The following is a 12028-nucleotide window of genomic DNA, read 5'->3' as shown; positions in this document are numbered from 1 at the left end:
GACCGAAAGGGATACGAAGTGGGGCCACGAGGGGCTGCCACCATAAGGCGGTGCGGCCCAGCCCTTGGCCGCGCCGACCTGTGGTGTGGGGCCCCCGTGTGGCCCCCCACGTTGCCCTTCCGCCTACTTAAAGCCTCCGTCGCGAAACCCCTGAGGCGAAAAACCACGATACGGAAAACCTTCCCGTAGACGCCGCCGCCGCCAATCCCATCTCGGGGGATTCCGGAGATCTCCTCCGGCACCCCGCCGGAGAGGGGATTCATCTCCCGGAGGACTCTACACCGCCATGGTCGCCTCCGGAGTGATGAGTGAGTAGTTCACCCCTGGACTATGGGTCCATAGCAGTAGCTAGATGGTTGTCTTCTCCTCATTGTGCTTCATTGTTGGATCTTGTGAGCTGCCTAACATGATCAAGATCATCTATCCGTAATACTCTATGTTGTGTTTGTCGGGATCCGATGGATAGAGAATACCATGTTATGTTAATTATCAAGTTATTGCATATGTGTTGTTTATGATCTTGCATGCTCTCCGTTATTAGTAGAGGCTCTGGCCAAGTTGATGCTAGTAACTCCAAGAGGGAGTATTTATGCTCGATAGTGGGTTCATGCCCGCATTGACACTCGGGACAAGTGACGTAAAGTTCTAAGGTTGTGTTGTGTTGTTGCCACTAGGGATAAAACATTGATGCTATGTCCGAGGATGTAGTTATTGATTACATTACGCACCATACTTAATGCAATTGTCTCGTTGCTTTGCAACTTAATACTGGAAGGGGTTCGGACGATAACCCGAAGGTGGACTTTTTAGGCATAGATGCAGTTGGATGGCGGTCTATGTACTTTGTCGTAATGCCCAATTAAATCTCACTATACTTATCATGCCATGTATGTGCATTGTTATGCCCTCTCTATTTGTCAATTGCCCGACCGTAATTTGTTCACCCAACATGCTTTTATCTTATGGGAGAGACACCTCTAGTGAACTGTGGACCCCGGTCCATTCTTTAATACCGAAATACAAATCTGCTCGCAATACTTGTTTCTACCGTTTTCTCCGCAAACAATCATCTTCCACACAATACGGTTAATCCTTTGTTACAGCAAGCCGGTGAGATTGACAACCTCACTGTTTCGTTGGGGCAAAGTACTTTGGTTGTGTTGTGCGGGTTCCACGTTGGCGCCGGGATCTCCGGTGTTGCGCCGCACTACATCCCGCCGCCATCAACCTTCAACGTGCTTCTTGGCTCCTCCTGGTTCGATAAACCTTGGTTTCTTTCTGAGGGAAAACTTGCTGCTGTGCGCATCATACCTTCCTCTTGGGGTTCCCAACGAACGTGTGAAATACACGCCATCAACGAGCAAGATCCTACACAATAGTTGATGGACAACTTTACAAACGAAGTGCAACTGGAGTGTTTCTCAAATGCGTCTCCAACCAAGATGGCATTGAAATCCTCAAAGAGATCCACGCAGGGGATTGCGGGCATCACGCCGCTCCCAGGTCCCTCGTTGCCAAAGCTTTTCGGCTTGGATTTTACTGGCTCACAGCTAAAGAAGACGTTGACAAGCTGGTTAAGACCTGCCGAGGTTGCTAGTACTACGCTACTCAACCAAGTGCTCCAGCCCAAGAGCTGAAGACCATCCCTATCACCTGGCCATTTGCGGTCTGGGGGCTCGATATGGTTGGTAAACTAAAGAAATCATCCCCTGACGGTTTTGAGTACCTCCTGGTCGCTGTTGACAAGTTCAGTAAGTGGATCGAGGCAAAGCCAGTGAGAAAGGCCGACGGTGCTACGACACTAAAATTTGTCTGCAGCCTGGTGACGAGATTCGGCATCCCACACAACATAATCACAGATAACGGCACAAACTTCGCGCAGGGAGAATTAAAGGATTATTGCCATGACGTAGGGATTCGACTGGACCTAGCATCAGTGGCTCATCCACAATCCAATGGTCAGGTCGAAAGAGCAAACGACCTCATCCTAACCGGAATTAAACCACGCCTTGAAGAACCGCTGCGACGCGCAGCTGGAGCTTGGGCGGAGGAGTTAGACTCTGTTCTGTGGAGTTTGCGAACTACCCCTAACAGGTCAACTGGGTTTACCCCGTTTTTTCTGGTATACGGATCCGAAGCCGTGCTCCCCTCTGACATCATCCATGATTCGCCGCGAGTTTCCGCCTATAATGAAGAAACTGCTGACGAGGCCAGACAGCTATCTGTGGACCTGATAGAAGAAGCTCGGAACCTAGCTGACCAACGCTCCACCATATACCAGCAGAAACTCAGACGCTATCACAGCCGTCGAGTTCGGAATCGCTCCTTTATGGCCGGAGACTTGGTCCTCCGCCTTCGTCAGGTGAAAGACCATAAGCTGCAATCTCCATGGGAAGGACCCTTTGTCGTTAGCAAAGTACTTCACAACGGATCGTACTACCTTGTCGATTTCCGGGAGCTAAAGGATAGACTTGCTAACTGGTACCGGAAACGCAAGCAAGAGGATCCGGATGACATCTACGACGAAACAGATCGCCCTTGGAATATTGCATAGCTACGTCCTTTCCACACTTAGCACAATTTTCCGAGTTATATACTCTGTAATAGTTATACATGATCAATGAAATAAAGCTTTTGGTTCACTCTTTGAGTCTTTTACCTCCTTTAGTTGTTCATTTTTAGATCGTGTATGTTTTCTGACTAAAACCGCAGAGCTGGACATTTCCGCCTAGGCGTGTATGAAAGTTGTGATTTTCAAAAATCGTCCTTTAGGACGTAAGCTTAAGTTTTCTGGTGGAGCTGGGTTAAGTCCTCCGGCCATGCCCTCCATCTCTGGCAATGGGGGAACTAGGGCTTCGCGCTCCACCGCAGCCCCCATCTCCGCCTGACGACGGGCGCCCGGGGCTCCGCCACAGTCTCCATCTTCGCCCTACCCCGGAACTGCTGCCGCAGCCTCTGAAGACCACCACCGCGCTTGCAGCCCCATGTGATAAGAGGAATTCAACCTTAGCAAATACATGTGATTTCAATGTGTTGACTTTTTGAACATGAGTACTCACTATGGTCCATAATAATTATTGGGTTTTAGCAAATTAGTTCAAACTTGAACTAAAACCCTGACATTTATTATGAATCGTAGGAGGGAGTAGAAAATAAGAACACATACATATGTAAACGTTACTCTTTGTGTAGAAAGAACTTGGTACAAAGCTCGGGGATGGGGATAGCCCCTGGCTTTTGTACTAAGCTCTTCCACTAGTTGTGGGCTAGTTTTCCCCAAAGATTTCCAGGAACATCATGGGGAACAGAGCCCTCTGCATGGCACCCCCGACGGACACGCTTACTTGATTAAGCTCCGCCACTGGTGATGGGTTGGTTCAATGCTAAGATCACATGTACCATCTCGGTGCACATCGCCCTCCACATCCTTATTTGCGGCTCTATGGCAGTCCTGGCATGCTACATGGTCTTGAATGAGCTTCCCAAAGTACTCCTCATAGGTGGTGGATTCTGACGCGGCTTGTCCAACTTAGTCTAGTTAGTGCCGGAGCTTGGGCCAAATGGTTGGGAGGGGGAATGGGCTAGTCATACATTCTGGGCCACTATTGGAGGTGGATGGGCCAAATATAGCGTATTTCTAGACACAAATGGCAAAATATAAAGAGGCATTTAGGAAAATTTTCTTGGGTTGGGGTTGTCGTCCTCCCCCTAAGATGCACATAGCTCTGACACTGTTTCTCAGTAAGTAACCATGTTTGTACCACATAAACACATTGTAGGACTGGTAAATTCTAGATGAACCGTATGATTGGAAAAATAGAAGTGGGAGAAAGGGCGTGTACCTACAAGCCAAAGTTGTCAGCATGTGTGGGAGGCTACCGCTAATGACAACTTGGCGTCTACAACACCTCCTGGTGGAGCTCAACCTTGGGATCAGTTGTAGGAGGGCATCAAATATGACCCTAGCCCCCAAATGGTCACAAGCAGAACTGCTTGAACTGACACTCGACCTAGCCGAGGCCATAGATGTTGCTGGACCTTCCGCCTCCTAGCGTTGCACTAAGTTAGACAACCTCGCCATCTCCAGCAGTATGCAACCATAGTCCAGTGCAACACACCGCGGTCATTCCACCCAGCTGGTAGTTTATGCGTAGAACTTCCCGCCCTTGGCCACACTTGCATCCGGCAAACATCAATGTTGCGTGTCACCCTGGCCATGCTACATCCACAACTACGCCACCTCTAGTAGGTTTGGATATTTTCATCCAAATGCCTCCATAAAAAACACCTATATGAGTAAGAACCTATTGTGTAATTTTTTTAATGCTCCCAATGATAGAAATGTATAGTGTTATAGGGTCAAACACATTATAAGTGCTTCCTTCAAAAAAACATGAAGTGCTGAAGAACATATGATGTAGATTCCAATCGCTTATTACCGTTAGCACCTTGTACTGCTAGCAAAATCTTTGCTCTCAAATAACCGTTGCCAAGTTTGAAACAGAGTGAGTAGTCGAGACTCGAGACTCGAGAGCCTCAGCTTCGGATTCTCTCGCGGGGCCCCACTCCTGCAGCTTCCAACTCCCCGAGACCCCGGCCACGATCTCCAAAATAAACTCCCCGACCACTTCGACGAAAAATAAGGAAAAAGTCACCACCGGCCAAATTAAACCCACGCACCACTCTTCTTCAGTTCTTCTTCAGCCTGGCCGCTTCTCCACTCGAAAACCCCCAAACCTTCGCCGTCGCCGTCGCCGACCCCTTCACTCCGCGTCGGATTCCACCAGAAGCGATGCCCCGGGAGCTGCGGGCGCTCCGCCAGCGCCGTGGCCTCGCTGGCGCCGGCTCCGGCGCCGACCCCGCCCACATCCTCTCCGCACGGATACCCGCCCCCGCTTCCGTCGCGACACAGGTGACCGCCGAAATGCTCGCTCCACTCAATGATCGCTCTCCGTGCGCGCGATTCGGATCCTGTGTACAGATTACAGTGGGGGATGGGACCGCTGATCCTTGTATCCCTTTGATTGCAGGGTCGATGTGGGGAGGGGGAGCAGCAGGCGGCCGCGGTCGGGGTGGTGGTGGGGAAGGGCTGTTTGAAGCGCCCGCGGACTGCTGCCCACGGAGGGGGTTCCGGCGCGGCCAAAAGGGTGAGCTTTGTGGCGGAGCCCCAGGTGCGGGTCATGTCACCACCGGCTGTTCCTGGTGCACAAGTAGGCGGAGGGGAGAGTCCTTGTCCGAGGCGTGTCCGATTTCGTGGCGCTTCTCCTCAATTGGCGGGCGCGGCTGCTCCGCTTAGGCGGTCCACGAGGAATGCATCGAATTTGGGTCTCGGAGTTGAGCAAGTTACTGTAGCTGCGTGTAACTCTGTCAAGTTTGAGGAGGAAGGTGGTGTAGGGAAAACTGTCGACAGGAAGAGGAAGAGCAGGGAGAATACTGAGCATATGGTTACCAGTGCCCAAATTGGAGTTTCTCCTAGAAGCACAAGGTCGAGGGGTCTTCTGTCAGAGGCCCCATTCGTGCCACCTCCTGTTGTTGAGAACAAGAGAGCCCGGAGGAAGGGACCAGACGTGAAGGAGCAAACACTTGAGGACCAGCCTGCTGAACTGGAAAATAGGAGGCAGCCTACTAAGCCAGCTACTCGCAGCAACAGTTATCAAGAGCTTGCGTCTTCTGTAGAGGAAGAATATCAAGGACAGGTTGTTGCTCTCTCTAAGGTTCCTCCACTGCGGCGATCTAGCAGAAACTGTTCCGAGGCCAGCAGATTGCTGTTAAATAGCAACATAAGTTCAGAAAGTAACAACTGTACTAGAGCACGGGAGGAGGGCAACGAGGCGGAGATAGCTTGCTTGTCCATGCACAATGCGACCAAGGACGACACAGAAGAGGGTATGGCAAAGGAAGATGAGCATTTGAAGTTATCATGGAACGGCGGAGCTAAGGTAAGTTAGCTACAAATGGTGCTGAGATTTACTTAAATCCCAGCAGTGATCAAGGCGTATATCTGTTATTCCTACTCTGTTTGAACAATGAATGGCAGAGGGAGTGATCCTTGCGTTGTTCTTTGTTTACCTGCTTTACAGGATTGTGCTGGTACGGAGGAGAAGATGGTCCCAGTGGTGGTGAGAAAGGGGTGTTTGAAGCGTACGGAGACTGATGTGAGCAGCCGGAACTCCGGTGTTGCCAAGAAGGTGACTTTTAAGTTGGTGGAGCAGGCGGGAGCAGAGGTGAGGAGGCCCCGGGTTATTGCTGATGGTGAAGGTGATGCTGGAGAGGCAGGTTCAACTGCTCCTTTGAAGTGGTCCAGGAGGAATGCGGGGAATTTCCGTGCTGGTGATGGAGTTGAGAGGATTGCTGGAGCTGTAAGTCGGAATATCTCTGCCAAGGCTGATGAGGAAGAGGAGGATGCAGAAGAAGCAGTTGATAGGAAACGGAAGGAGAAGGAAGATGAACAGTTGAACTCCGGTGCTGGTACGGAGGAGAAGATGGTCCCAGTGGTGGTGAGAAAGGGGTGTTTGAAGCGTACGGAGACTGATGTGAGCAGCCGGAACTCCGGTGTTGCCAAAAAGGTGACTTTTAAGTTGGTGGAGCAGGCGGGAGCAGAGGTGAGGAGGCCCCAGGTTATTGCTGATGGCGAAGGTGATGCTGGAGAGGCAGGTTCAACTGCTCCGTTGAAGTGGTCCAGGAGGAATGCGGGGAATTTCCGTGCTGGTGATGGAGCTGAGAGGATTGCTGGAGCTGTAAGTCGGAATATCTCTGCCAAGGCTGATGAGGAAGAGGAGGATGCAGAAGAAGCAGTTGATAGGAAACGGAAGGCCAGCGAGAACGTTGAGGATATAGGGTATGTTTGGTTGTTGCCTAACATTGCCACAACTAACCTTAGTCAAATTGTGGCTGCTACAAAAAGTGTGGCGAACAAAATGGCCACGAAAGTTGTGGCTAACTTTGGCAAGAAACTGAGTCTATACCATGTGGGCCATGAGGCTAACAAAGTGGGGTAATCCGCAGTTATGGCAATGGACCAAATAGATGCCTAACAGCCTAAGGATCTGTGACATTACTATGGTTAGATGTGCAATCTTAGGCTACAAGCCAAGCATGCCCATAGTATTAGTGCTCAAGTTGGAGTTATTCATAGGAGCAAGAGGTCGGGTATTCTCTTGTTGCCAGCCTATTTTCTATGGCCTCTGTTGTTGAGAAGAAGAGGGGCCGGAGAAGGGTAGGAAGATTAAGGAACAATGTGTGTTGAGGACTAACCTGCTAAAGTTCAAGATTTCTGTAGAATTGTAAGATATCGACTGTGTTCCAGATGGTGTAACAATCATTAAGATGTTTATTATCTGAGAACTGTTTTGGTATTCCAGTTCATGTTTTCTGGCCTTTTGTTGTAAATATACTATGCTTCACATAACCCAGTGTGTAAGATGCATCAACCGTTTCTTTGCACTTCTATGGATGATTGCCTATTAAGCATTTACTGTTGACATGGAAATAACATATAGCCTCATGGACAGTTCTTTATGATGCCAGAACAGTCTTGGATGGGGGAGATGATTCTTTGTTCACCATCCAAGATTTGTTCCAATTGTTGCCTGCGGAGATAGAGCTGTACCTGTCGAATTTTCTCTTATATTGAATTTTAAAAATATATGAGCTACATCAGATCCTGTTGCATTTTTTTGTAGTTCCAAGTTCTTGTCTTTTAAACTCATCATGAACCCTGTATTTTTATATTTATATTTGAGTTGAGTATTCCCTGCTGTTTTCCTTTGTTGTGTTTAATCATGGGGGAGGATGTAGTGTCTGTGAAATATGGTCTGTATTGCGTATGCAGACTTTACAGTGAGCAGGCTATTTGAAGTTCCATGTGAATGTTGGTGCTTACTAATTTTCCCAATTCTTGGTAGCCATGTTTCTCTTTGTGCTTTTTGCTACATAGTTTCTCTGTTGGATTTTATTTCAATATATCTTCTGTTCACAACTGAAGGACACTGGTCACTGGTAACTAGCAGTTGAGGCAACGCCCTTTACTTCGATGTCAATGTTTCCTGCAACTAATGACCCAAATCGGAAGACATTATGTTGTACTGCTTGTGTCTTCAGTAACGGCAGAGGTATGTGGATCACACTTGAGTGAAGATTTATGCACTGAATGTAACACGAGGACATGTTGCCATTATTTGTTTTTTGTAATGCCAAGTGCACTTCATTTTGTTTTAGTATAAGAGAATATATTGCATGTCTGTTTGATGACATGTAAAAAAATCTGTGCATGATCATTTGAGTTAGAACCTAGAGTATCATTTATGCAAACAGTAGGGGAGATCCCTACTAAAGAATAAAAAGGTGGGATCCACAAGACCCGAGTATTAACCTGCAGTATGTTCATGCACAATGGATGGATATAGTGGAAGAGTTGTTTCCCTGAAATTACTTCCTTACTTCCTATAAATGTTGAAACACTACCCGGCCAACCAGGCCATCTGAAGGGGGCAAATGAATCTGCCTCGTCCAATCCACATGCAACAGTAATTTTTCAGTCCCACTTTTCACAGCAACCGTCGGATGCAGTAGTTTCTTTTTGCACCAGTGGTCTCTTTGAATGAGTTAGGGACGGCTGGGACCAGGCCCGTGAGGGACCGACAGGCAGAGGCAGCAACGGCTTCTCCTTTGGGTCACACTCTTTTCCTAGGTGGTTGTTTGGATAAGGCGATTTACACAAAAATAACTCTTTTCTGAAACTATAGCACAGACTGACCCTCCGGCGAAACTATTTCACCCATCTAATCCTTTTGTGTGGCGCCCCTCCCATGGGCGTCACACACGGCAGTGTGGCGCATGTGAGGCCGGCGCCACTCCCCCATCCGACGTGGCGCCATCGACGCTGAGGTGTGCTCGAGTCTGACGTGGCTGGATGTGTGGCGCCGCTCTCGCCGGCGCCACACTTTGAAAGTGTGGCGCCACACATCCACTTATGTTTGCCCAAAACATACTGTAAGACAGTTCTCCAGGGACTTAGCCGTTTTGGCGAGCCTCTTTGTGTGGCGCCGCGGTCAAGGGCGCCGCACCTCATAGTGTGGCGTCGGGGCCACGGGCGCCACACAAATAGGCTCGCCAAAACGGCTAAGGACTAAGCGTCCGGAGCCCCTGGATGTTTTCGAAGAATAAGTTGATATAAGTTCACATGTGTGGCGCCGCCGCCATGGGCGCCACATGGTCAAGTGTGGCGCCAGTGGGAAGGGCGCCACGCATTGACTTGTGTTAAAACCATGAAAAATCCTACCATATTCCAACAGTTTTGAATACAACATTGCACACAAAATGTACGACACAACATAATGGTAAATAACAAATAAGGTTCTACGACATGAAGGTTCCGATTACAATAAGGTTCAACGACACGAAGGTTCAAGGTTCACACAAATTCATGGTTCGACAACATAAATGTTCGACAACAAGAACATAGCCAAAGGGACATCACTGAGTGGCAAAGGCTCCCTCACCCCTCGCCTTCTTCTTCTTAGATTCTTCAGCCAGTTCTTCCTTCTCCCTTATGTCACGAGCCAACTGAACCATGAAGTCGAAGAAATGGTGACACTCCTCCGTCTTTGAAGCCTCCGCTTGAGCTCTTTCCTCCTTGATGCGCTCCGCCTCCTTAGCCACCTCCTCTAGGTGCATCCTATTTGCCCTCTCCCTCGCTAGTTGAGCAAGTTGCCAGTTCCTCTGGAATTTTTCCCTCCATAGACGGTCCCGTTCGGCCTGGAGCTTCTCATTCCTCTTCTTCTCGCGCCATAGGTATTGTTGATACTCCCTTTGCATACGGTCATCTTCCGCCTTCTTCTTAGCTATCTCCTCCTGTCTCTTCCTCTCAAGTTCTTCCTTCTCCCTCTTCCGCACCGTCCTCACCGCCTCCTCCCAAACCATCTCCTCCTTCTCATTGCCCTCCCACGCCCCCTTCCCCTTGGTGGGTTGAGTTGCCATACCTGAAAACAAAATTGAGAAAACCAAAGTTAGTCACGGAATAGGAAAATAGATAGGACAATGCAATTAGTAACTTGGAGACACATACGGATAAGGCCCCGCTAGGTATCCTAGCATACTAGTACCCCGACGGCCACCATGCCGACCTCTACTAAGTCCTACATGGATCCTTGGTTGCCTTGGACCATGTCGCCATTGTGGTTGATGCCTTGCGGCTTGTTGCCTTGGAGCTTGTTGGCTTGGACCTTGTTGCCTTGGAGCTTGTTGGCTTGGACCTTGTTGGCTTGGAGCTTGTTGCCGTGGGGCTTGTTGCCTTGGAGCTTGTTGGCTTGGAGCTTGTTGCCTTGGAGCTTGTTGCCGTGGGGCTTGTTGGCTTGGAGTTTGTTGGCTTGGAGCTTGTTGGTTTGGGGTTTGTTGGCTTGGAGTTTGTTGGCTTGGGGTTTGTTGGCTTGGAGGTTGATTTGAAGCTTGTTGGCTACTTGATGCTTGACTTGTGCTAGCATCATTGCCCTTTGATTTTTTGCCGGATGTACATTTCCTTTTATTGTGGCCCTTACTATTGCATGATCCACAATTAGTTGGCTCGCGAGCCTCTTGGAACAACTTGTTTCCCGAATGACCCCATCTATCCATATCTCCGTGATACCTCTTTGTCTTTCTTCTTCCACGTTTCACAACCTTCCATTCCGGATCTGGCCAAACTTGCACTCCATGGTACTCCGGCCATTGTGATTGGTCCAAGTATGGAGAGAACCTTGGAGCCCATGTCCTCTTGGTGGCTAGGATGGAGAACTCGGACTCCCGAACGGTGAGCGGGTTATTGTAGTCGACACGTCTAGTGCGCGCCGCTGTTAGCAAGTGGGAGCATGCCAAATGCAGCAAAGAGGGCCTCTTACATGTACATTCACATGTCTTTAGGGACACACGGAAAGCCCGGCCTCCGTGTTGGACACCACCTTGTGTGGTGCCTCCCGGCTCATTCACTTGGTAAACCCAGTCAACATTGTCATAACATGTAGCCGTTTGGGAGTCCGCCTTCCTCGCCTGAAAAAGCATAAACTCTTCAACCTTTGTTGGGTACTCGCAGTTCTTAGCAATTTCCTTCTCCGTTTCTTCGGTGTACTTTTGAAAATAGACATTCAACTTCTCAAATGTGTATTGAATTATTGTCGTCACGGGCAATGCACGGACACCCTTCAGCACATTGTTGAAGCACTCGGCCATGTTGCTTGTCATTTGGCCATATCTCCTCCCATCCTCATCATAAGCTCTTGCCCACTTTGAGTTAAATATAAGGTGCCTATGAAGAAACTCTTGACCACCCGCGTTGAGGTCTTTGTGCTTCAGCAAGCCGTTGTATAGGTTTGCGAAGCGGCGCTCAGAGTAAGCGAGGCAACAATCTTGAAGAAGGTCAGACAACTCTTTGCTCTTGCATGCCCGGTAGAAGTTTGCACAAAAATGCCTCATGCACCATCGGTGGTGCAAAGGAGCAACCCGGGAATGTCAAGCTCCACTGCATTGAGAATTCCTTGATGACGATCCGAGATGACACACACTTCCTTTGAAGGTGGTATGACCCTCGTCCTCAATATATGGAAAAACCATTGCCAGTTATCATTGTTCTCAATCTCTACCAATGCAAAAGCCAATGGTAGTAAACGGTCGCTCGCATCATTTGCTATTGCCACCAATAGTGTGCCCTTGTACTGCCCGGTCAAGAAGGTACCATCGACGGCTATGACCGGCCTACAATGCTCGAGTGCCCTCGTGCTTTGCTGGAATGCCCAAAATGCACGGTGAAATACCCTCACTCTTCTACCTTCATGCAATGTCATTTTGGTTGCGGAAGGCTCCACCACATGCACCATGCCCGGGTTAGTTGCGGCCATCGCTAACAACAACCTAGGGACTCGGTTGTATGCTTCCTCCCAATCACCGTACAACATCTTGAATGCGGCTTGTTTGGCCTTCCATGCCTTCCCGTACTTGACGTCGTAGGCAAACCGGGATTTCACCGTATCTTGCACGGACCTAATGCTCATGATAGGGA

At 49.1% G+C, this 12028-nt stretch overlaps 1 protein-coding gene across 1 annotated transcript; it reads left to right on the top strand.

Moving 5' to 3' along the window:
- Positions 1 to 4792: 4792 nt before the first annotated feature.
- LOC124657069 lies at positions 4793 to 7456 on the top strand. Its single transcript, XM_047195686.1, has 3 exons — positions 4793 to 4912; positions 5031 to 5939; positions 6081 to 7456. The coding sequence occupies exons 1-3, from the start codon at positions 4793 to 4795 to the stop codon at positions 6996 to 6998; spliced, it is 1947 nt and encodes a 648-aa protein (XP_047051642.1). The 3' UTR covers positions 6999 to 7456.
- The last annotated feature ends 4572 nt before the right edge of the window (positions 7457 to 12028 follow it).

This window comes from Lolium rigidum, chromosome 5, assembly GCF_022539505.1.
Source record: "Lolium rigidum isolate FL_2022 chromosome 5, APGP_CSIRO_Lrig_0.1, whole genome shotgun sequence".
In the NCBI taxonomy this organism is placed as follows: Eukaryota; Viridiplantae; Streptophyta; class Magnoliopsida; order Poales; family Poaceae; genus Lolium; species Lolium rigidum.
Note: the sequence above shows the minus strand (reverse complement) of the source record. Positions and strands in the feature narration are given on the sequence as shown.

Excerpts from the sequence above, each read along its gene's own strand:
- LOC124657069 (XM_047195686.1), top strand. The coding sequence starts at position 4,793 with ATGCCCCGGGAGCTGCGGGCGCTCCGCCAGCGCCGTGGCCTCGCTGGC. Across the intron at positions 4,913-5,030 it reads CCGCTTCCGTCGCGACACAG|GGTCGATGTGGGGAGGGGGA; the intron begins GTGACCGCCGAA and ends CTTTGATTGCAG. Across the intron at positions 5,940-6,080 it reads CATGGAACGGCGGAGCTAAG|GATTGTGCTGGTACGGAGGA; the intron begins GTAAGTTAGCTA and ends CCTGCTTTACAG.